This window comes from Gigantopelta aegis, chromosome 8 (assembly GCF_016097555.1).
Source record: "Gigantopelta aegis isolate Gae_Host chromosome 8, Gae_host_genome, whole genome shotgun sequence".
NCBI classification, from domain to species: Eukaryota; Metazoa; Mollusca; class Gastropoda; order Neomphalida; family Peltospiridae; genus Gigantopelta; species Gigantopelta aegis.
Genome location: NC_054706.1, coordinates 15,773,354 through 15,800,475, shown reverse-complemented (window position 1 = coordinate 15,800,475; position 27,122 = coordinate 15,773,354). Strand labels below are relative to the sequence as shown.

The following is a 27,122-nucleotide window of genomic DNA, read 5'->3' as shown; positions in this document are numbered from 1 at the left end:
GCATTTCTCCCGAATATTCCATGTTTCTTGCACAAAGCATGCAATCGCTGCAACAATTGCTTTGTTGCATTTCTTTGAGCTGTTTCATGCACATTTTCTCTGGTTTACATCCATAAATCCATTCAAAAATGTATTATCCAAACAATCCATGTCACAATAACTTTTGCCTTCGAGTATAATTATTGTGTCAATGTATGTCTTAGTGACCACTTTTTGTATTGCCGTGGATGTGGCGAGAACCCTTTCCACTTGTGAGCCTTGTATGGCTGGCATTGGTTCAAAAATGTTTAGGGATTTTGGCCCATGTATCAGTATTATGAGTATATTATTTAATATTCTTGGTCCCAAAACACTTCTCTGGAATGTTTTTACCCTGTTCATAGCTGAGAAAAGTCTCTCGCAAACAGCCGTGGCTGGGCTCAAAGTAAACATGAGCTCTGTTACTCTGCAAATGTTTTAAATAGTGCATGATTGGTAAACAGCAGGGGAGGGGGTGTACATCGAATGCAGCCTTGTATTTTTAATTTATTGAGCATAATTTATTTGTTAAAAACTATTAATGAAGCAGAAAAAAAGAGAGAATATATTCATGTATGCTCAGAGGGCATCACACCATCACAATTATGGCGTAGGGCTAATGAAATCGAACTTCACCTTACCCGTTCATTTTACAAGAACGTAGATGTTCTACTATAAGGTTTATGATATCTAAACTAAAATACCTTGCAACTTTTATAAGAATACAGTTCATAATATTTATGCTTTGTTCAAGTGAACTCGGAAATTATAAACTTGCTTTACACCTCCGTTCATTTGCAAAGAGCACATTCCGGAACCGTGTTAACATCTAATTTAATTTGAATAGGACCATTTTAAACTGTATCCCACCTCATATACCATGTTTGCAAGGATTAAACATTTTGATTGTACATACAAGGCATGCATACTTTATTTTTATTTGTACAAATTCAGTCGAACGTTCAGTTGCGAAAATTACTGATCTTAATCGATAGGAAAAGGGGAATAACTCTAAAGTTAGTATTGAACTTTTCAACACATTGTTTTCCGTTTTGGTGTGTTAACGCATTGGCAAGAGTTCCTATCGTTCCAACATTTAGGGTCAGTTCTCCTTAAAGCTATGTAAATGCTCGAACGATCGGAACTCTTTCCAAAGGTTTTACCGAGATTTGTAACAAAATTTTAAAAAGTTTTAGTTGTTACATTAGTCACTTGTCATGGGCATATGCAGTTAACATAATTACTTGCCCGACATGGCGATGGGATTTTTGATCCCTTAAAACTATCTGTAAGATAAGTGACACCCAATGGCCACTCAGTGTACAGGGGCGGGGCAGACAGTACGGCCATGGCACTACCACTTTTCAAAGAGGTACGGCATGGCACTACCACTTTTCAAAGAGGTACGGCATGGCACTACCACTTTTGTGTGTGTGTTATATTTGTTAAATCTGTGAAAATGTCATTACAAGTAATTTGAAAGGTGAGCCTGGCAACCACGAGCTGTACCACTATTTTTTACACTCGGCCACCCCTGGTGTAGTAGTAGTAATGTCGATATATGTACACTTTATCGCTTCAGTCACAACTTACACCCAACATTTCGACAATTTTCTCACTGTCTTAATCGGGGGATTGCAATTCTGTTCTCTTATTAACAGCCGATCATTGGATATAAACTGTGATGAAAGTGATATAGTGTTTATCTTTTCTTATTTGGGTGAAGCTTGTTGGTTCCCATCACTAAAAGAGGTTGTAAAACACTGCTCTATAAGGCTGGTACCTGCTGTTCCAATCGATTCAACCAAACAATTACTGACAACTTTATTTTCCCCCAGACTTATTCCACGTGTATTTATTTTTAGTGGTTTCCCACAGGTCTCTGAAAGGAGTGTCGCTTTCCCTCGGTGTCTTGGGAATACCCAGAGATCTCTTAACACGTGGCGACTTGAAGGCCAGAGTCTGGGCAACTCCAAACAAACTGGAACACGACCAGTACAGACTCATACTCTGAAAATAAAACAGAAAATACATTTGTACGAGAGGTTATTAGAAATCAGGAAAAATAGAGAAATTTTTGCAGGGCTCGGTTATACTGAAAAGAATTTAGTTTTAGCCAATTTTGTATGTTGGGTATTTTCTTGAAATTATTTTTAAATGACTCATACATGTATAAACAATATTTTTATTAGCCAAGTACTAAATGTTGCAACTACTTTGCATATAGTAAATATTAGCAATTGGCTAATTTGGCTATGGGCAAGATAAGCCCTGTAGCTGTTTAATGATATACTAGCAAATCTTAATCTATGGTTACTAGGTCAGGTTTGTTGACATGAGCTAGCCTATTAATTGGAGAATTGTAATGGCTACAGGAAAAGATCTGTTATCTCTTAACAAATTGGTGCCACATTTTCTTGCCACATAAAACATGCTGGCAAAAAACTGCTTGAATTACCAAATGTTTGACATATAATGGAGTTATAATGATACGGTTTTCACAACCAGGATCTTTCACCTCAAATGTGAAAAACACATTCCATCGCATTTCATGAGTATACCTGTTGAGCCAAAAGAATTCCTGGATTTGGGGTCAAAGTTAAAAAGACTGTTTTGTTGAATGACACCACTAGAGCATATTGATTTATTAATCATCGGCTATTGGATGTCAAACAGTTGGTAATTTTGACATCTTTTTTTTATATGCACCATCCTACAGACAGGATAGCACATAAACTGACCTTTGATATACCAGTCATGGTGCACTGGCTGGAACGAATTAATTTGACAAAGGTTAATATACTTTATATGAGATGAATGGTGACTCCAAAGTAATATATACTTACAGATGGTACCAAACCTCCGACACCTATCATAAGGAGACTAATAACCCGCATGACATTAGTGATGATCTTCTGTAGCCGATTTGTTTTAGTCCTCTCCAGCGCATGGAGCTGCAACACAAATACAACACACAGCTGATGAATACAGCACAGAATACATCAATGATGTAGTTACAGCACACGAAACAACCCATAGTTGGTTTTATCATAGTCCGTAATGACCCCCAACTGAACACAATATCAGTTGGTTTTATCATAGTTAGCAATGATCCCATCTGACCGGCCTCGGTGGCGTCGTGGCAGGCCATCGGTCTACAGGCTGGTAGGTACTGGGTTCGGATCCCAGTCGAGGCATGGGATTTTTAATCGAGATACCGACTCCAAACCCAGAGTGAGTGCTCCGCAAGGCTCAATGGGTAGGTGTAAACCACTTGCACCGACCAGTGATCCATAACTGGTTCAACAAAGGCCATGGTTTCTGCTATCCTGCCTGTGGGAAGCGCAAATAAAAGATCCCTTGCTGCCTGTCGTAAAAATAGTAGCCTATGTGGCGACAGCGGGTTTCCTCTAAAAACAGTGTCAGAATGACCATATGTTTGACGTCCAATAGCCGATGATAAGATAAAAAAGCAATGTGCTCTAGCGGCGTCGTTAAATAAAACAAACTTTACTTTTTTTTGATCCCATCTGAAGACACTAGTGTAACAAAGTACCCAGCATGCTGATGTAGTTATAGAACACAACAATAAAACCAACCAATGTAAAATACAAAAACTTTATCTTAATTAATTTTGCGATGGGATTAAAAAAAAAATTTAGTCCAAGATTTTTTAATTTTTAGGTTTACGAACAAGAATTTTTGTGCACAAAGGTAGGAGGAAGGGGAAAAAAAAACCTGTTTTGGGTTGATTTTTTTTTTAATATGGCTACTTTGATAGATGGATGTGGATTCTTTGTAACAAAATAAGATTGACAAGGCATCTCTGTGCACACCGCGTGGTGCATAGAAATCGGAGCGAAATAGCGAATCGACCCGAAAGAGAGCGACCGAAGACGAATTAACAATTCATATCTACAACGGTATATTTATTGACGAAATAAGTGTTATTTCTCACCGTTACCTTACGAAATGTGCCATAGTAGACTAGAATGGTAACTTTTTTCTTCTTTAGAGCTATTTGTGGAAGTCGGCAGCAAAAAAATAAGGCAGGTTTGTAAACCAAATAATAAAAAAATACTGGCCTTAATAAAAGCAAGTAAAAAATGTAAATTAACAGTACCACAATTTGTTTCAGTGTTTTTCACGTATGCTCACTGTTATGTTATGTAGAAATAACATTGGTATAATGCACCTTTAATTATATGTGCTGAGTCACGTGTCATGTCTGACGTATGTATGCAGGGAGCCTTGTTCTGGGTCTAAATACCTGGCGTTCGAATAAAAGTGACGATCCTTGTCAGTGCCGTTATCTTGTTTAATTTAACAAGTTTATTTACTTATGTTATAAAAGATAACATAACACTCACCTCTACATACATTAATTTAGCAATGTGAAAACTATACTCTTCAAAAGAAGAAACGCAAAACCACATTGTCGTAACATTTGGAGAATTGATTTAATTATTGAATGGTGAGTCCGATAATTACCAAATGTTGCAGGATTGTTCACAATTCACTCTAGTCCATTGTAAGTGATAGGACACACCACCAAGGTCAAGGTCATCTGGAGTCAATACCGGGTGTGGCCTCCGCGTGTGTTGACAACTGCCTGGCACCGCCTGCCCATTGATGCAACCAGAGTACGGATGACGTCCCGGGGGATGGTGGCCCACTCGGCCTGCAAGGCTGCTGCCAGCTCAGGCAGGGTCTGGGGCTGTGGTTGTCGCTGTCGGAGGCGTCGGTCCAACTCGTCCCATAGATGCTCAATTGGGTTCAAATCCGGTGATATCGATGGCCAAGGAAGGACATTAATGTTGTTGTTCTGTAGGAAAGCCGTTGTGAGACGTGCTGTGTGAGGCCTGGCGTTGTCATGTTGGAACACTGCGTTGGCGTTGGCCATAACTGGAACGATGTGTGGCCGGAGGATCTGGTCAATGTAGCCCTGTGCATTCAGGTTGCCCTGCACGTGGACCAGGTCAGTTCTGCCAGTGTGTGAGATGGCTGCCCACACCATGACACTACCCCCGCCGAATCTGTCCACTTCCTGCACGCAGTTTGCCGCATAACGTTCACTACGACGCCTATACACGCGACATCTTCCATCATGACGTCGGAGCAGAAATCGGGACTCGTCACTGAACCACACCTGTCTCCATCGCAGTTGAGGCCATTGTCGATGAATCTGGCACCACTGCAGTCGGAGTCGACGGTGTTGTGGTGTTAAGATGACACCTCGAACTGGACGTCTGGCACGAATTCCTACCTCACGTAGGCGGTGCCGTACGGTCTGGTCGGATATCCTGCGCAAACCTGGTATTGCTGCGGCTGTGAAGGTGGCAGTAGTCAATCGTTCCCGAAGGTGGCGTACCCGGATGTAGCGGTCCTGCCCGGGGGTAGTGACCCGTGGTCGACTGGATCTAGGGAGGTCACGTGTTGATCCATGTTGCTGGTAACGGTCCCACAGTCTGGAGATGGTGCTTGGGGACACATGGAATGCCCTGGCAACGGCAGTTCTGGATTCGCCTGCGTCTAGTCGGCCGATGGCATTGTTTCTCTGCGGTTCACTGAGACGTGGCATGTCCTGGATTGTCAACTGTCGGCCAGATACAGAGGCCAGGCAAGCGAACACCCTGCACTTTTATACTGTCGGTGTTCATGTTGCACGTGCAGACAACGCACGTGCAGTGGTGACATGGTTTGCACGTGGCTGCGTTTTTGCGAATATTCACATTTTGGAACTTTATTGTACAGTAGCTGTGTTTTATCGAATGTAACCGTGGGAATGTGTTTGGGACATGCAATGACCTTATATTCACAAAGCATGAACCGGTAGGAAACATAAAATCGGAGTTATAACCCATTTGTACCCTTTTGCATTTCTTTTTTTGAAGAGTATATTTTATTTTATAAAAGCAGGTACAAAATTTAAATTCACAGTACCAGAATTTGACTCAGTGTTTTCCACCTGTACTCCTCACCTCTATATTTATCAGATTAAACACGCCCATCGATATCGGTATGATCCACAAGGCATCAGGAACAGTGAGGTTTGTGAACCACAGCGTACCTTCTGTCAACAGGCCTGGACACAACACTGGCAAGACTGAAACACAACAGTTAATTACAATTTAAAAAACGGAGGGGGTGAAAACACAACAGTTAAACACGTTTAGCTGTTATTTATCAGGGGTGGTTAAAGGAATTTAAAAAAAGGAGGGGGTGAAAACACAACAGTTAAACACGTTTAGCTTTTATTTATCAGGGGTGGTTGAAAGAATTTTAAAAAAGGAGGGGGGTGATAATGCTTTGTGTACTGAACACTGGGGGCCGAATTTACAAAGCCTGTTTTAGACTTACACGCATGTAACTACATACAATTACAGTCCTTAAACACATGTGTAACCACATACAATTAGTCCTTAAATACACTTGTAACTACATACAATTACAGTCCTTAAACACACGTGTAACTACATATAATTACAGTCCTTAAACACATGTGTAACTACATACAATTACAGTCCTTAAACACATGTGTAACTACATACAATTAGTCCTTAAATACACTTGTAACTACATACAATTACAGTCCTTAAACACACGTGTAACTACATACAATTACAGTCCTTAAACACATGTGTAACTACATACAATTACAGTCCTTAAACATGCATGTAACTACATACAATTAGTCCTTAAACACATGTGTAACTACATACAATTACAGTCCTTAAACACATGTGTAACTACATACAATTAGTCCTTAAACACACTTGTAACTACATACAATTACAGTCCTTAAACACACGTGTAACTACATACAATTACAGTCCTTAAACACATGTGTAACTACATACAATTAGTCCTTAAATACACTTGTAACTACATACAATTACAGTCCTTAAACACATGTGTAACTACATACAATTAGATCTTAAATACACTTGTAACTACATACAATTACAGTCCTTAAACACACGTGTAACTACATACAATTACAGTCCTTAAACACACGTGTAACTACATACAATTACAGTCCTTAAACACATGTGTAACTACATACAATTAGTCCTTAAATACACTTGTAACTACATACAATTACAGTCCTTAAACACATGTGTAACTACATACAATTAGATCTTAAATACACTTGTAACTACATACAATTACAGTCCTTAAACACACGTGTAACTACATACAATTAGTCCTTAAATACACGTGTAACTACATACAATTACAGTCCTTAAACACATGTGTAACTACATACAATTAGATCTTAAATACACTTGTAACTACATACAATTACAGTCCTTAAACACACGTGTAACTACATACAATTACAGTCCTTAAACACATGTGTAATACATAAAATTACAGTCCTTAAACACATGTGTAACTACATACAATTAGTCCTTAAATACACTTGTAACTACATACAATTACAGTCCTTAAACACACGTGTAACTACATACAATTACAGTCCTTAAACACATGTGTAACTACATACAATTACAGTCCTTAAACATGCATGTAACTACATACAATTAGTTCTTAAACACATGTGTAACTACATACAATTACAGTCCTTAAACACATGTGTAACTACATACAATTAGTCCTTAAACACACTTGTAACTACATACAATTACAGTCCTTAAACACACGTGTAACTACATACAATTACAGTCCTTAAACACATGTGTAACTACATACAATTAGTCCTTAAATACACTTGTAACTACATACAATTACAGTCCTTAAACACATGTGTAACTACATACAATTAGATCTTAAATACACTTGTAACTACATACAATTACAGTCCTTAAACACACGTGTAACTACATACAATTAGTCCTTAAATACACTTGTAACTACATACAATTACAGTCCTTAAACACATGTGTAACTACATACAATTAGATCTTAAATACACTTGTAACTACATACAATTACAGTCCTTAAACACACGTGTAACTACATACAATTACAGTCCTTAAACACATGTGTAACTACATACAATTAGTCCTTAAATACACTTGTAACTACATACAATTACAGTCCTTAAACACATGTGTAACTACATACAATTAGATCTTAAATACACTTGTAACTACATACAATTACAGTCCTTAAACACACGTGTAACTACATACAATTAGTCCTTAAACACACGTGTAACTACATACAATTACAGTCCTTAAACACACGTGTAACTACATACAATTACAGTCCTTAAACACATGTGTAACTACATACAATTAGTCCTTAAATACACGTGTAACTACATACAATTACAGTCCTTAAACACATGTGTAACTACATACAATTAGATCTTAAATACACTTGTAACTACATACATTACAGTCCTTTACAGTAACTACATACAATTACAGTCCTTAAACACATGTGTAATACATACAATTACAGTCCTTAAACACATGTGTAATACATACAATTACAGTCCTTAAACACATGTGTAACTACATACAATTAGTCCTTAAATACACTTGTAACTACATACAATTACAGTCCTTGAACACACGTGTAACTACATACAATTACAGTCCTTAAACACATGTGTAAATACATACAATTACAGTCCTTAAACATGCATGTAACTACATACAATTAGTTCTTAAACACATGTGTAACTACATACAATTACAGTCCTTAAACACATGTGTAACTACATACAATTAGTCCTTAAACACACTTGTAACTACATACAATTAGTCCTTAAACACACGTGTAACTACATACAATTACAGTCCTTAAACACATGTGTAACTACATACAATTAGTCCTTAAATACACTTGTAACTACATACAATTAGTCCTTAAACACATGTGTAACTACATACAATTAGATCTTAAATACACTTGTAACTACATACAATTACAGTCCTTAAACACACATGTAACTACATACAATTAGTCCTTAAATACACTTGTAACTACATACAATTACAGTCCTTAAACACATGTGTAACTACATACAATTAGATCTTAAATACACTTGTAACTACATACAATTACAGTCCTTAAACACACGTGTAACTACATACAATTACAGTCCTTAAACACATGTGTAACTACATACAATTAGTCCTTAAATACACTTGTAACTACATACAATTACAGTCCTTAAACACATGTGTAACTACATACAATTAGATCTTAAATACACTTGTAACTACATACAATTACAGTCCTTAAACACACGTGTAACTACATACAATTACAGTCCTTAAACACACGTGTAACTACATACAATTACAGTCCTTAAACACATGTGTAACTACATACAATTACAGTCCTTAAATACACGCGTTTAAGAAAAACAGGCTTTGTAAATTCGATGTAGGGTTTGAGAACATCATGACACCAAGGGCATTTTGTTCAAATATATCAAAAGTTGAAAAGACGTAAAGATGCAGTGTCTGTTTAAAATGAGTGCACACCCCCTGCATCTACATTTGTACCTTTGGCTTTTTGAACTATAATGTACCTTCTGGTTTTAATCCATACCTGTGACGTCACACTATTGTTCTAGGTGTAGATTATTTTTTAAGAATCAACACCTGTGAAACAATGCAAGTTGAACTTTATATGGGTTCAGATCAGGGATCTACTGCCGGCAGAACTTGTACGCTGTAAACAAGTACAACGCATTAGCCCACAAGGCCAAGCATCTGCATCATCAAATAAACATGTAATTTAACCGTATAAACCTGATACTAGTGACAGTAATGTATTCTGGCGCAACACAACAAAGGTTTTCGGAAACTAACTTGGAAACCAGAGGTTACACGTTTAGCATGTGCATCACACTTAATGCCAGCTATCCACTGCTGAAGTTTTCTTGACCGAATCGTTCAGGTTATGTCTGAAAGGATCGTACTGTTTTGGGTTATTAGTTTTGTAAATATTCTTTGCCCTTTTATCCAATATTTTCATTAAAAAAGAACACATAGAAGTTAATTTAGCAGTCACAAATTTGTTTAAATGAATAACGGATTAAGTTGGAGAATGCACTCGGAAGTGTTGATTCATGAAAAATATTTAACTCGCACCTATGAGGCTTGTGAATTATTTTTCATGAATCTACAACTCCTCGTATATTCTCCATTACATAAGAGAGGTCAATTAAAAAATCCAGAATGCACTTATGGTTATCAACTAAACCAGACACAGAAATATCCCCAAGATGATTCTTTAATACAACTATCATATTAATTTGGAGTGTTTGTGACTTTGTTCCATCCTATATTTCTCGTTTTAGCCAGTGCACCACGACTGGTATATCAAAGGCCGTGGTATATGTTATCCTGTCTGTGGGATGGTAGATATAAAAGATCCCTTGCTGCTAATCAAAAAGAGTAGCCCATGAATGGCGACAGCGGGTTTCCTCTCTCAATATCTGTGTGGTCCTTAACCATATGTCCAATGCCATATAACTGTAAATAAAATGTGTCGAGTGTGTCGTTAAATAAAACATTTCCTTTATTGTCCCATCCTAAAGACTGGTACATCAAATGATGAGGTATGTTGGAAACTTATGTGTGAATGGCTTTGCTGATTCAGTTTGCAGGTGAATATATTTTGTTCACACCCCAATGAACATAAAAAAATAACAGACAATCCTTAAATACAATAAGAACAGATACAACTGAATAACAACATACCAGAGTGTTCTTGAAGAGACTATAGAGCAATAATGATGGGAATGGTCAACTTGTGTGTGTGTGTGTGTGTGTGTGTGTGTGTGTGTGTGTGTGCGTGTGCGTTACAATATCATGATGTCACTATGGCATGTTGTGTTGTAGTGGCTTCCTAGCCAACGACGGTTTTATGATGCCGTAGCGCTAAGATAGCTTTGAAGGTCTGTAGCCAGATTCTTACCTAGACCAGGCACAGGGACGGCCCCACTCATGTTCCTCAGGCCAAACGACAGACAGAACCACATGGGCAGCTGGATGAGGGCCAGCACAGAGGCCTTCATTGGGTGACAGTTATCTCTCACATACAGGTCTCGAATCAGCTTCTTCATCTGTAACATGTTAAACAGGGAGTCAACAACACTACATACATTGAAATATGACAGTACATGATTAATAATGACATTACAAGCCTCATGAACATTAAAATATGTTAGCAGATTATTAATAATGACATTACAAGCCTTATGAACATTGAAATATGATAGTACATTATTCATAATGACATTACAAGCCTATAGACATTGAAATATGATAGTACATTATTAATAATGGACATTACAAGCCTATAGACATTGAAATATGATAGTACATTATTAATAATGGACATTACAAGCCTATAGACATTGAAATATGATAGTACATGGACATGAAAGCCTATAGACATTGAAATATGATAGTACATTATTAATAATGGACATTACAAGCCTATAGACATTGAAATATGATAGTACATTATTCATAATGACATTACAAGCCTATAGACATTGAAATATGATAGTACATTATTAATAATGACATTACAAGCCTATAGACATTGAAATATGATAGTACATTATTAATAATGGACATTACAAGCCTATAGACATTGAAATATGATAGTACATTATTAATAATGGACATTACAAGCCTATAGACATTGAAATATGATAGTACATTATTAATAAAGAAAGAAATGTTTTATTTAACGACGCACTCAACACATTTTATTTACGGTTATATGGTGTCCGACATATGGCTACGGACCACAAAGATTTTGAGAGGAAACCCGCTGTCGCCACTACATGGGCTACTCTTCCGATTAGCAGCAAGGGATCTTTTATTTGCGCTTCCCACAGGCAGGATAACACAAACCATGGCCTTTGTTGAACCAGTTATGGATCACTGGTCGGTGCAAGTGGTTTACACCTACCCATTGAGCCTTGCGGAGCACTCACTCAGGGTTTGGAGACGGTATCTGGATTAAAAATCCCATACCTCGACTGGGATCCGAACCCAGTATCTACCAGTCTGTAGACTGATGGCCTGCCACGACACCACCGAGGCCGGTACATTATTAATAATGACATTACAAGCCTACAGACATTGAAATATATTAGTATATGATTAATAATGACATTACAAGCCTATGAACATAGAAATATGATAGTACATTACAATTTACAGGGGCGTAGTGTGATCTGGACCTGGGGGGAGGGGTTCGAATATGAACCAAGTGGACCTTTTTCTATTTTGTTTTTGCACCACCAGAAACTCCATATGTATAAACCTGTATGTTTTAGTTCTGAAAGCGGATCATTTGGTTCTGCTGGGGGTGGGGGTGGGGGTGGGGGTGGGGTCTTCCGAACCCCCTGAACCCCCATGCATTATTAATGACATTACAAGCTTATGAACATAGAAATATGATAGTATATTATTAATAATGACATTACAAGCCTATAGACATTGAAATATGTTAGTATATTGTTAATAATGATATTACAAGCCTATAGACATTGAAATATGTTAGTATATTATTAATAATGATATTACAAGCCTATAGACATTGAAATATGATAGTATATTATTAATAATGATATTACAAGCCTATAGACATTGAAATATGTTAGTATATTATTAATAATGATATTACAAGCCTACGAACATTGAAATATGTTAGTATATTATTAATGATGACATTACAAGCCTACGAACATTGAAATATGTTAGTATATTATTAATAATGACATTACAAGCCTACGAACATTGAAATATGTTAGTATATTATTAATAATGACATTACAAGCCTATAGACATTGAAATATGACAGTACATTATTAATAATGACATTACAAGCCTACGAACATTGAAATATGTTAGTATATTATTAATAATGACATTACAAGCCTATAGACATTGAAATATGACAGTACATGATTAATAATGACATTACAAGCCTACGAACATTGAAATATGTTAGTATATTATTAATAATGACATTACAAGCCTATAGACATTGAAATATGACAGTACATTATTAATAATGACATTACAAGCCTATAGACATTGAAATATGATAGTACATTATTAATAATGGACATTACAAGCCTATAGACATTGAAATATGATAGTACATTAATGACATTACAAGCCTAATAATGACATTACAAGCCTATAGACATTGAAATAGTACATTATTAAGTACATTATTAATAATGGACATTACAAGCCTATAGACATTGAAATATGATAGTACATTATTAATAATGGACATTACAAGCCTATAGACATTGAAATATGATAGTACATTATTAATAATGGACATTACAAGCCTATAGACATTGAAATATGATAGTACATTATTAATAATGGACATTACAAGCCTATAGACATTGAAATATGATAGTACATTATTAATAAAGAAAGAAATGTTTTATTTAGACATTTTATTGAAATAAAATAGTATATTATTAATAATGATATTACAAGCCTATAGACATTGAAATATGATAGTATATTATTAATAAGTGGACATTACAAGCCTATAGACATTGAAATATGTTAGTATATTATTAATAATGACATTACAAGCCTATAGACATTGAAATATGTTAGTATATTATTAATTAATAATGATATTACAAGCCTATAGTACATTGAAATATGAACCAAGTGGACATTGAAATAATGTTATTGCACCACCAGAAACTCCATATGTATAAATATGTATAGTTTAGTTATTAATAATGACATTACAAGCCCTACCCCCATGCATTATTAATGACATTACAAGCTTATGAACATAGAAATATGTTACATAATGACATTACAAGCCTAAACATTGAAATATGTTAGTATATTATTAATAATGACATTACAAGCCTATAGACATTGAAATATGTTAGTATATTATTAATAATGACATTACAAGCCTATAGACATTGAAATATGACAGTACATTATTAATAATGACATTACAAGCCTACGAACATTGAAATATGTTAGTATATTATTAATAATGACATTACAAGCCTATAGACATTGAAATATGACAGTACATGATTAATGACATTACAAGCCTATACGAACATTGAAATATGTTAGTATATTATTAATAATGACATTACAAGCCTATAGACATTGAAATATGACAGTACATGATTAATAATGACATTACAAGCCTATACGAACATTGAAATATGTTAGTATATTATTAATAATGACATTACAAGCCTATAGACATTGAAATATGACAGTACATTATTAATAATGACATTACAAGCCTACGAACATTGAAATATGTTAGTATATTATTAATAATGACATTACAAGCCTATAGACATTGAAATATGACAGTACATGATTAATAATGACATTACAAGCCTACGAACATTGAAATATGGATCTTTAGTATATTATTAATAATGACATTACAAGCCTATAGACATTGAAATATGACAGTACATCTATTAATAATGACATTACAAGCCTACGAACATTGAAATATGTTAGTATATTATTAATAATGACATTACAAGCCTATAGACATTGAAATATGACAGTACATGATTAATAATGACATTACAAGCCTACAAACATTGAAATATGATAGTACATTACAATTAGGGGCGTATAATGACATTACAAGCCTATAGACATTGAAATATGACAGTACATTATTAATAATGACACTACAATTTGGTTCTATGAACAATGAAATATGTTAGTATATTATTAATAATGACATTACAAGCCTATAGACATTGAAATATGACAGTACATTATTAATAATGACATTACAAGTCTATGAACAATGAAATATGTTAGTATATTATTAATAATGACATTACAAGCCTATAGACATTGAAATATGACAGTACATGATTAATAATGACATTACAAGCCTACGAACATTGAAATATGTTAGTATATTATTAATAATGACATTACAAGCCTATAGACATTGAAATATGACAGTACATGATTAATAATGACATTACAAGCCTACGAACATTGAAATATGTTAGTATATTATTAATAATGACATTACAAGCCTATAGACATTGAAATATGACAGTACATGATTAATAATGACATTACAAGCCTACGAACATTGAAATATGTTAGTATATTATTAATAATGACATTACAAGCCTATAGACATTGAAATATGACAGTACATGATTAATAATGACATTACAAGCCTACAAACATTGAAATATGTTAGTATATTATTAATAATGACATTACAAGCCTATAGACATTGAAATATGACAGTACATTATTAATAATGACACTACAAGTCTATGAACAATGAAATATGTTAGTATATTATTAATAATGACATTACAAGCCTATAGACATTGAAATATGACAGTACATTATTAATAATGACATTACAAGTCTATGATCATTGAAATATGTTAGTATATTATTAATAATGACATTACAAGCCTATAGACATTGAAATATGACAGTACATTATTAATAATGGACATTACAAGCCTATAGACATTGAAATATGACAGTACATTATTAATAATGACATTACAAGTCTATGATCATTGAAATATGTTAGTATATTATTAATAATGACATTACAAGCCTATAGACATTGAAATATGACAGTACATTATTAATAATGGACATTACAAGCCTATAGACATTAAAATATGACAGTACATTATTAATAATGACATTACAAGCCTATAGACATTGAAATATGACAGTACATTATTAATAATGACACTACAAGCCTATGAACATTGAAATATGTTAATACATGATTAATAATGATATTATAAGTCTATAGACATTAAAATATAATAGTACGTTATTAATAATGACATTACAAACCTATAGACATTGAAATATGATAATACATGATTAATAATGATATTACAAGTCTATAGACATTGAAATATGTTAATATTATGATTAATAATGACATTACAAGCCTTTGAACATTGAAATATGATAATACATGATTAATAATGATATTACAAGTCTATGAACATTGAAATATGTTAGTATATTGTTAATAATGACATTACAAGTCTACAGACATTGAAATATGTTAGTATATTATTAATAATGATATTACAAGCGTATAGACATTGAAATATGTTAGTACAATTATTAATAATGTCATTACAAGCCTACGAACATTGAAATATGTAAATACATTATTCATAATGACGTTACAAGCCTTTGGACATTGAAATATGTTAGTACATTATTAATAATGTCATTACTTATTTATAGTTATATGGCGTCAGACATATGGCTAAGGACCACACAGATACTGAAAGAGGAAACCATCTGTCGCCACTTCATGGACTACTCTTTTTGATTAGCAGCAAGGGATCTTTTATATGCACCATCCCACAGGCAGGGTAGGACATACCATGGCCTTTGAAATACCAGTCGTGGTGCATTGGCTGGAACGAGAAATAGCCCAATGGGCCCACCGACAGGGTTCGATCCCGGACAATTAGCTTACAACACCAGGGTTCGACAAATCCACTAGCCTTCGGTCCTGGCTAGTGGATTTTTTGTCTAGGCTAGTGTAAATTATCAAGTGTTCTCTGGGCTAGTGTAAATTATCAAGTGTGGTCTGACCTAGAGGAAATTTTCAAGTGTGGTCTGGGCTAGTGGAAATTATCAAGTGTGGTCTGGGCTAGTGGAAATTATCAAGTGTGGTCTGGGCTAGTGGAAATTTTCAAGTGTGGTCTGGGCTAGTGGAAATTATCAAGTGTGGTCTGGGCTAGTGGAAATTATCAAGTGTATTACTAGAATACATTGGACACTAGCCAAAGCATCTGAGGGGGCTAGTAACTTTCTCAAATATATGTTGAATACTGACAACACTATGAACAGCCCTCTACGTTAACTTTTCCATCTAGGAGCCAGATGATGCCTACTTGTATTTTTTATATAGATAGTATGAAATGTTTTAATCGCTAAAGGGAAAAAAAAGGTCGCATATGTGACCAAATCAGTTTCAATGCTGAGAGCTAGCTGTATGAACATTGAAATATGTTAATATAATATTACTAAACAATGAAACACCAAGTCTACAAACATTTGAAATATGCTAACAAAATAACGAATGATATTACAAGACTATGAACATGTAACAGATAAATCAACCTCCACTAAAAGGATTTGAATCATGGATGTGACAGTCCTGCACCGTACCAACTGATAGAGATATGTCCACTAGATACTGCGATTAGGAGCACTTTATACCAATACTGGCTCCAAATCACTGCTCCAAACAAATGATCCTACCCCCCCCCCCCCACCTCGCCAGTCTAGACCCGATACTGCACAATTTCCTGCACATGTGACTGCATAAAAGCACTTCATAATTAAAACAATATTTGTAAAAAAAATACATTTTCCATTGAGAATCCTTCTCATAACTTTCTTACCGTTGCATTGTATGTTTTTCTTGCTCTTGGTTGCTCCCATCCAAACTTCTTGACCGCCATGGCAACCTCTTTCTTCAGTTCTTTGGACAAGTCTTTGATTTCCGGCTGCAGCATCTCAACTTTGGCAATAACTTTCATGGCATGGACGGCGAGCGGCAGCGTTATCACAGTTCTCAACATGAACGTGGTGAACAAGATACTCGCCCACCACGGCAGACCAGTGAAGTCATGTATGTGTTCCAAAACACTTTGTGCAAAACCTATTGGTGGAAAGTCCGGTGAGAAGTATTTGTAATAAGTCTCTGCCGAGAAATGGCGCTTTTGGAGCGAATAATTTGTATTGTGATCAAAACAAGATGATAGTAAACCGGTCTGATGCCTAAACAGGCTACTGCAATTTGACGTGTGTGATCTGTTACAGGATAAACTTCTAATTATCTGTCCTGAAGCTTGGGATATTGGTTCATGCGATCGTATATGAACGTTGTGGTAACAGCCGAAATATGATCCTATTGGTCGTCTTGAGGATTGGTATAATGGATTTTGTGATCGTATATGATCGTCATGGTAATAGCCTAAATACGATCCTACTGGTTGTCCTGATGATTGGAATATTGGATTGTGTGATCGTATATGAGTATCATGGTAATAGCCTACACAGGATCCAGTGGTACATCCTGGGGTCTTCGATATTGGCTTGTGTGATCGAATATGACCGTCATGGTAATGGTCTAAACAGTAAGTAGTCCTCAAGGTTTCTCCATTTCTGACTGCTGCCTGGTCGAACAAATGCTGTTTTTGTTTAATACAGAACCTGCTATTAAAAATATCACACACAGCCTTCAGTGGCTTCTCTGTTCTGCTACCAACACCTTGCATAGCGTGAATTGAGATACAATATTGTATCTGCAGGTTACACGCTGCACAAACTTTATGGACCTACAATATGCTTGCTGTCTTGCTATAGTTATGAAATTCTTCTTTGAATGTGGAAAACCTGAAACATAGACGAAAACAAATCAGGTAATTTTAATATTGGTGATCAGGTACCAGGGCTCGAACTTAAGAATTTGTCTCCTACGACAATTTTTAAAAGAATTGCCATGGGTGAAACAGTCCACCGACGACAAATTATTTTTAAAGTGACATTGCAAAAAATAAACCTGACTGAAAGGCTATCTTGTTATTTGGAGACATCTTTTAAATGTGCAAATATTAAATATTGGCAGATAATGTACACTAATTGTAAACATTTCGCCATTGTTCAGGAGCTTTATCGACGGCACAAAAGTGCCATCGGTGATACTCTTTACCTACGGCAATTTGTATCTCAACGACGGCAATTGCCGTCGGTGCCGCCGTTAAGTTCGAGCCCTAAGGTACTGAGGTTGACCCTAAGATTAGAGTTGCACCATGGTCTAAAATGGTGACCCTCATTGAGAATGTATGCAAAGTATGCAAACCATATTGTTAGTTTTGAATGGACAATGAAACATTTGGACAAACAGCGGAAGAAAACTCAGAGACATTGTACAGAAGATTAAAAATCTGAAAACTTCCATGTGTGAACAATACCTCTTTCATTAAACTATGGCTGTTTGATGTCAAACAGGCAATCTTGGCAGCGAAATGGGGCTTTTTTCCCCACCAAAGATTGGTTTAATTTGCCAAGTTGCTAAAAACAGTGACAAGTCGAAGTCACTGTAATATTTTAAAACCTATATTTTATTCAAGTTGAACTGAAAAATAGACTAAAGCTCATTTCCATTACCGTTATTTCTCAAAGGTAGAAAAATGCAATTCATGGTATTAGAAACACCAGGATGCCCAAAACATCAGATGTATGGAAATAAATAATCTAAACCATAAAATCTAAGTATTGTCCGATTTAAATTATGAAAAACGGATCCAATAGAAAAATATGCTGTAGTTTTAAAAAAACTAGGGTCCGTCACTTTAATGTGTAACTGCACCCCCCAACCCAATCACTGTCATCTTCTGACACCAGACTTCGAAATTCACAACGGCTCCACAGCATTTGACGTACTGCCCTGCGCCTTTGCCGTGATGCCTCAAAAATGCCAGTTACTTTACGACAATGAGTAACTGTGCCATTTTATATATCTGCCTTGGTGCCCCTTTTGTGTATGTGTTTAACCCTAACTGGTGAATCATGTTGGTTTTTTCGGGGGTTTTTTTTACATGCACGAATTCAATGTTCCTTGGAAAAAAGAAAGAAATGTTTTATTTAACGACACACTCAACACATTTTATTTACGGTTATATGGCGTCAGACCACACAGAGTTTTGAGAGGAAACACGCTGTCGCCACTACATGGGCTACTCTTTCTGATTAGCAGCAAGGGATCTTTTATTTGCGCTTCCCACAGGCAGGATAGCACAAACCATGGCCTTTGTTGAACCAGTTATGGATCACTGGTCGGTGCAAGTGGTTTACACCTACCCATTGAGCCTTGCGGAGCACTCACTCAGGATTTGGAGTTGGTATCTGGATTAAAAATCCCATGCCTCGACTGGGATCCGAACCCAGTACCTACCAGCCTGTAGACCGATGGCCTAACCACGACGCCACCGAGGTCGGTGTGTTCCTTGGAAGTGTTTGTATACAGTTTCTTGGTCATATATTATAACTGAAAATCGAACGTGACACAGAAGAAAACGAAGGCTGAAAGAATCGGGAAAACAACGGAAGGAAGAGGGAGAAAAATTGCCAAAATATTTTCAATTATTTTAATATGTTTATTATCGGATGGACCCATGCAAAAATCACCCAAATTAATTTATTCACAATTAACTGAATCACTAAAATAAATATGAACTGTTTATTTATTTATTTTTGTTTTTTCTTGAATATTCCATTTATTACCTATTCTCATCAGTTAACAAATGCTATATATACTTGGTACTTGTTAAGAGCAGTAGCTAACAACGAAAATTGTACCACGGCTTCTTCCAATAACCTTCACCTTTTCTTGCGGAAAACAACCGTGATGATATGCTGCTTTGTGCATGTGACATTCAAGAAATCCTCAGTTGTTTTGTCGTTATTGCACATATTGTTGTTTTTGGAAAATAAACTGACAATGTATGAGATAACTGGAGTCATGATTCTTATAACCATTATACGATATATTTTCCTCAGTAGGCCTACGGTACTTGGCAGCTTGTAATAAAAACCGTGTAATTGCAACAAACATGTTTTCGTACCATCATGTGATCTTGTTGGTCACCAGTTACTGTGGTACTTGATAAGTGCATGGATTGATGATGCCAGTTTCAAACAGATTTGTCATGCTCATATTCATTGAACATTTAGGCATGTCTAGGCTGGGTCCAGTCTCTGACAATGCCAGTGATTGAGTCCAGGGCTTAAGGTGACAAGTACTGAAGAGATATCAAGCAGTGGTATAAAAGAAAGAAAAAACAATTGTTACAATTGCAAACAATCATCTGAAAAATCAAAGCACCCAAAATAATAATGTGAATTGTTTATTTTGTCTACTAGTATTCATCCTACTCCCAACCATTTAACATATTTTTTTATTGTTTTAAATACTCTACAAATGCTGAAACATACCTTCAGAAAATAGGCCAATGTGTCCTCTGACAATGTTTCCGTTTTTGTGGATATGGTCACATAACAGAATGGCATTTCCCTCTACACTTTTTTTTTATTCTATAAATTAATTAAATTGGTCATTTGGGTAATACTCTTAGAATCTGCTCAGATAGTCCGAAACCAGTGGACTTTGATCCATTACCTGCTGTAAACAGCAGTGTTTGTTTAAGACCTGATATGTCTTAATCTCTCTCCACCAAAGTTGGGTTTAACGACACCACTAAAAAGTTCAAGTTTGTTTTGTTTAACACCACCACTAGAACACAACATTGATTTATTGATGTATGACCAAGTTAATAGAATTACAGTTAAATGTTTTCTGGTTAAATCGACTTCCTAAATAAAACTGACTTGGTGCCCTTTGAAAATGTATGAAAGTAGCCTTTGTGCCTTTTAGGTTAGCCTTGGTGCCCTTCATTTCAGAGATTTTTAAAGGCTATTAAAGTCTGCCCGTTTAACACTGAATTTCGAGGCCTGCAACAGTTATATGGGATATACTGACTTGTTTATTGTCAAATAGCCCACTTCACACTGTGTTTATCATTTCAGTTTTACAGCTGATCAATCAACCATGTGCAGTTCTTTCCAGTTCCTTTTACTAATGTCAGAAAATACTACATTTTATTATCCACATAGTTCAAGATATTCAGGGAAATATAATCAGTATGACCCACGTGTGTCATAATGATTTCACGTGCACCACGAATGACGTAATTTTGTGAAGCGACGTCATAACTTAATGTGGCTTCCTCGGTGTAAATGCTTATGAAAAATGACATCAGTTCGTCGTCTCTTTTTAGTTACGTTTCAAAGTTTTTACATGGTCCTAACCTGTTCTTCATAAAAATAATATTTTGGATCATGTGGATAATAATGAAATTATTACACTCGCGTGTGAATCGTACTGATTTTACAAAAGTTGTGTCAGGATTCATGTATAAAAAAATCCTGACACTCGTTTCATAAAATCAGTACGACACACAAGCTCGTATAATAATCTCTATGTATACTATTATTATTACTATAGCTTTAATTATTTTAATATAACACATTAATTATTAGTTATTTAACAATAATATAATATTTTATTTTTAATGGAAATATTAAATTAACTAAATTATTTCATGTAATTTCATTACCGGAAGTAGTAGTATTTAACGATGTACTCCACACATTTTAATTACTGGTACGATACAGTTATATGGCATCAGACATATTAAGGGGTACAGGCTAAAACGGAACTGTGCCAAAATGGAACCATTTTCTTTGGCGAAAACAGAACCATTTTTGTTGGCGAAAATGGAACCTATCATGGCTAAAACGGTACCACTTTTATCAGAAACCCCACATGGTCTACAACAGCTCCTTGATCAACTAGATATATATTGTAATGACAACAATCTTACTATTAATTTAAATAAAACAAAAATTATTATTTTTGATGGCCAAAGTACAACAAACAAACTTACTTGGCATCTCTCGGGCAATAAAGTCCCAGTTGTAACAAAGTATACATATTTAGGGGTTGACTTTACTCAAAATGGAAATTTTAAAGAATGTTCCCGATCACTTTGGAGCAAAGGACTAGGTTGTTTTTACAAGATGCAGAAAGAATTCTCAAATGTTAACCTACCAGTAGACATTTCATGCCAGTTATTTAATTCTCTTGTTGAGCCTGTCCTTTTATATGCCAGTGAGGTTTGGGGTGCCCAGTTCATATCATTAAAATATTTGGAAACTTTCCTGCCAGAGAGAGTGCTTTTAAAATTCTGTAAATCAACACTACAGGTTAATAGTCGTACCCATAATTGGGCCTCTAGAGCTGAGCTAGGTTTGTACCCACTCCTATTGTCTGTGGTAAAAAGAATGTTACATTTTTACTCCCATATGCAAACTACGGACAACATTATTTTACAACATGCTTTCTGTGAATGCACAAGCCTTGAAAAGAAAAATATTGGTTGGCTTCACAAATTATATTATTACATTGGTGAGTTGAATCAAAAACGAAGCACTGTCAATTATCCCATTCATCTTATAAATATAATTAAAACTAAGTATCACAATATTTTAAAAGAAAACCTTATAGCTCCAGCCAAAAGAGATGGATCCAGTAATAAGATGCGAACATACAAATTATATAAACACAATATTCAACTATAGCCATATTTATTACACTATATACATCCAGAACACCGTAAAGCTTTTACTAAATTACGTCTCAGTGACCACAAATTAAAAATAGAGACTGGGCGCCATACAAAACCCTTCACTCCAGTGGAAGAACGTTTATGTGACCACTGCAATGTAATTGAAGAGTATACCATCATATAATATGTAAGAAATATAATAGTCAAATTATATGCATATCTAACTTTCCATAATTACCTATTTAAAAGTATGAGTATGCAAGAAAAATTATATATATACTCTTCAAAAGAAGAAACGCAAAACCACATTGTCGTAACATTTGGAGAATTGATTTAATTATTGAATAGCGAGTCCGATAATTACCAAATGTTGCAGGATTGTTCACAATTCACTCTAGTCCATTGTGAGTAAGTGATAGGACACACCACCAAGGTCAAGGTCATCTGGAGTCAATACCGGGTGTGGCCTCCGCGTGTGTTGACAACTGCCTGGCACCGCCTGCCCATTGAAGCAACCAGAGTACAGATGACGTCCCGGGGGATGGTGGCCCACTCGGCCTGCAAGGCTGCTGCCAGCTCAGGCAGGGTTTGGGGCTGTGGTTGTCGCTGTCGGAGGCGTCGGTCCAACTCGTCCCATAGATGCTCAATTGGGTTCAAATCCGGTGATATCGATGGCCAAGGAAGGACATTAATGTTGTTGTTCTGTAGGAAAGCCGTTGTGAGACGTGCTGTGTGAGGCCTGGCGTTGTCATGTTGGAACACTGCGTTGGCGTTGGCCATAACTGGAATGATGTGTCGCCGGAGGATCTGGTCAATGTAGCCCTGTGCATTCAGGTTGCCCTGCACGTGGACCAGGTCAGTTCTGCCAGTGTGTGAGATGGCTGCCCACACCATGACACTACCCCCGCCGAATCTGTCCACTTCCTGCACGCAGTTTGCCGCATAAACGTTCACCACGACGCCTATACACGCGACATCTTCCATCATGACGTCGGAGCAGAAATCGGGACTCGTCACTGAACCACACCTGTCTCCATCGCAGTTGAGGCCATTGTCGATGAATCTGGCACCACTGCAGTCAGAGTCGACGGTGTTGTGGTGTTAAGATGACACCTCGAACTGGACGTCTGGCACGAATTCCTACCTCACGTAGGCGGTTCCGTACGGTCTGGTTGGATATCCTGCGCAAACCTGGTATTGCTGCGGCTGTGGAGGTGGCAGTAGTCAATCGTTCCCGAAGGTGGCGTACCCGGATGTAGCGGTCCTGCCCGGGGGTAGTGACCCGTGGTCGACCGGATCTAGGGAGGTCACGTGTTAATCCACGTTGCTGGTAACGGTCCCACAGTCTGGAGATGGTGCTTGGGGACACATGGAATGCCCTGGCAACGGCCGTTCTGGATTCGCCTGCGTCTAGTCGGCCGATGGCATTGTTTCTCTGCGGTTCACTGAGACGTGGCATGTCCTGGATTGTCAACTGTCAGCCAGATACAGAGGCCAGGCAAGCGAACACCCTGCACTTTTATACTGTCGGTGTTCATGTTGCACGTGCAGACAACGCACGTGCAGTGGTGACATGGTTTGCACGTGGCTGCGTTTTTGCGAATATTCACATTTTGGAACTTTATTGTACAGTAGCTGCGTTTTATCGAATGTAACCGTGGGAATGTGTTTGGGACATGCAATGACCTTATATTCACAAAGCATGAACCGGTAGGAAACATAAAATCGGAGTTATAACCCATTTGTACCCTTTTGCGTTTCTTTTTTTGAAGAGTATATTATCCAAAATCCAGCCTGTGCTAGTGTGGTATGCAAATTTGTTCACAATTATACATGTATTGCCCATAATTAGTCCTTTTGTTTGTTTCTTGTTTATGCATATGTTTTGCATCCAGTTCCGTATGTGGAATGTTTATATGCAATAAAGTTCTTATCTTTTTATCTTTTTTATATAAATATATATAACTTATCTTATTTTTAATTTCAGGGTTAGGGTTCACAGCGATGAATAGGGGTTGGGGGGGGGGGGGGGGAATTCGGAAGTCTTTCCATTTTGATGACGTAGACTGGCCACACTGTTTATGTAATGTTACTACTAATATTACGTATTAATAGATTATAACGTGATGTAAATATGTAAATTAAGAGCGCCAAGTGCATTACTACCCCATTTCCCTTCCCCTGCCCCCTCTATGTCTGAATTTCTTTTGATTTTTTTTTTTACATTGGTACACTTCACTCTTTGTACATACTTTGATGCCTAATATACTGACCTCGGTAGCGCTGTGGTTAAGTCATCGGTCTCCAGACTGGTAGGTACTGGGTTCGGATTCCAGTCGAGACATGTGATTTTTAATTCAGGTAAAGACTCCAAATCTGAATGAGTGCTCAGTCGAGACATGGGTAGGTTTAAATCATTTGCTCCGACCAGTGATCCATAACTGGTTCAACAAAGGCCATGGTTTGTGCTATCCTCCCTGTGGGAATCGCAAATGAAAGATCTCTTGCTGCCTATCATAAAAGAGTTGCATATGTGGCAACAGCGGGTTTTCTCTAAAAACTGTGTCAGAATGACCATATGTTTGACGTCCTATAGCCGATAACACACTAACAACAAAGTTGACAAGATTAAAAAAATTTAAGTTGTTTTGTTGGGTTTTTTTGTCTTATTTACTATTCTTCAAATAAAATTCAATTATGGTGCCGTTTTAGCCATCGTAGGTTCCGTTTTAGCCATAAATTTCGGTGCCGTTTTAGCCAACGCAGGTTCCGTTTTGTCCAATTTGGTTCCGTTTTCGCTTGGTGCCGTTTTGGCACGGTTCCGTTTTAGTTATAACCCCATATTAAGGACCACAGCAGAAACAATTAGAGAAGGAAGGAAGTAAATGTTTTATTTAACGACGCACTCAACACATTTTATTTATGGTTATATGGCGTCGGACATATGGTTAATGACCACACAAATATTGAGAGAGGAAACCAACTGTCATCACTTCATGGGCTACACTTTTCGATTAGCAGCAAGGAATCTTTTATATGCACCATCCTACCGACAGGATAACATATTATCATATACCACAGCCTTTGATATACCAGTCGTGATGCACTGGCTGAAACGAGAAATAGCCCAATGGGCCCAGCAATGTGGATCGGAGAGAGAGAGAGAGAGAGAGAGGGAGGGAGGGAGGGAGGGAGGAGAGAGAGAGAGAGAGGGAGGAGAGGAGGAGAGAGAGAGAGAGAGAGAGAGAGAGAGAGAGAGATAGAGAGAGGGAGGGAGGGGGAGGGAGGGAGGGAGAGAGAGAGAGAGAGAGAGAGAGGGAGGGAGGGAGGGAGAGGGAGGGAGGGAGGGAGAGAGAGAGAGAGAGAGAGAGAGAGAGAGAGAGAGAGAGAGAGAGAGAGAGAGAGAGAGAGAGGGACATTTTATTGAACAGGAAGGGTTTATTATTATTATTATTAATGCACTGCAGCGTTGCTATTACAGTATTAGTATAACTATAAAATACCTGTAGTAGTTGCGTCCCCTACTTTTACTTTTAGTGTCTAGCTTTCTTGAAACTCCTTGTCCCAGTTTTGTAACTGTAAATGTTTGACACATTTAGTGAAGCACCATATTCATAAAAATTCTGTTCATCAATATCTTACAGTTACTAAACAAACAGCGTTTAACGGTGACATCGACCTTGTCGACGGACTGTAAGTCTCTTGCAACACGTGAAAACAGTCAGTGTACATTTCCTCCGGTGTTCCATATATTTTTTACCCATGTCGATATTTTCATTGTCTCGGAAATCATCGGTGATGTTCGTTATCTCACGTTCGGAATATAAATGAGTGGCCGTTAGATACCATTTATCTCACGAGTCGTTTTAAAATGTATCTAAGGAGCGAAAGCGAG

The 27,122-nt window shown here is 36.6% G+C and overlaps 1 protein-coding gene across 2 annotated transcripts; it reads right to left on the bottom strand.

Moving 5' to 3' along the window:
- Positions 1-72: 72 nt before the first annotated feature.
- Positions 73-26,938, bottom strand: LOC121378228 (cytochrome c oxidase assembly protein COX18, mitochondrial-like). 2 transcript variants are annotated; one of them, XM_041506307.1, is made up of 6 exons: positions 26,731-26,938; positions 17,438-18,434; positions 10,927-11,074; positions 6,000-6,124; positions 2,865-2,972; positions 73-2,028 (listed from the first exon to the last, which is right to left on the bottom strand). In XM_041506307.1, the coding sequence occupies exons 2-6, from the start codon at positions 18,314-18,316 to the stop codon at positions 1,843-1,845; spliced, it is 1,446 nt and encodes a 481-aa protein (XP_041362241.1). In that variant the 5' UTR covers positions 18,317-18,434; positions 26,731-26,938; the 3' UTR covers positions 73-1,842. The 2 variants fall into 2 exon arrangements, with proteins under 2 accessions (XP_041362241.1, XP_041362242.1); XM_041506308.1 differs by lacking the exon at positions 26,731-26,938 and adding an exon at positions 20,666-20,824.
- Between the last annotated feature and the right edge of the window lie 184 nt (positions 26,939-27,122).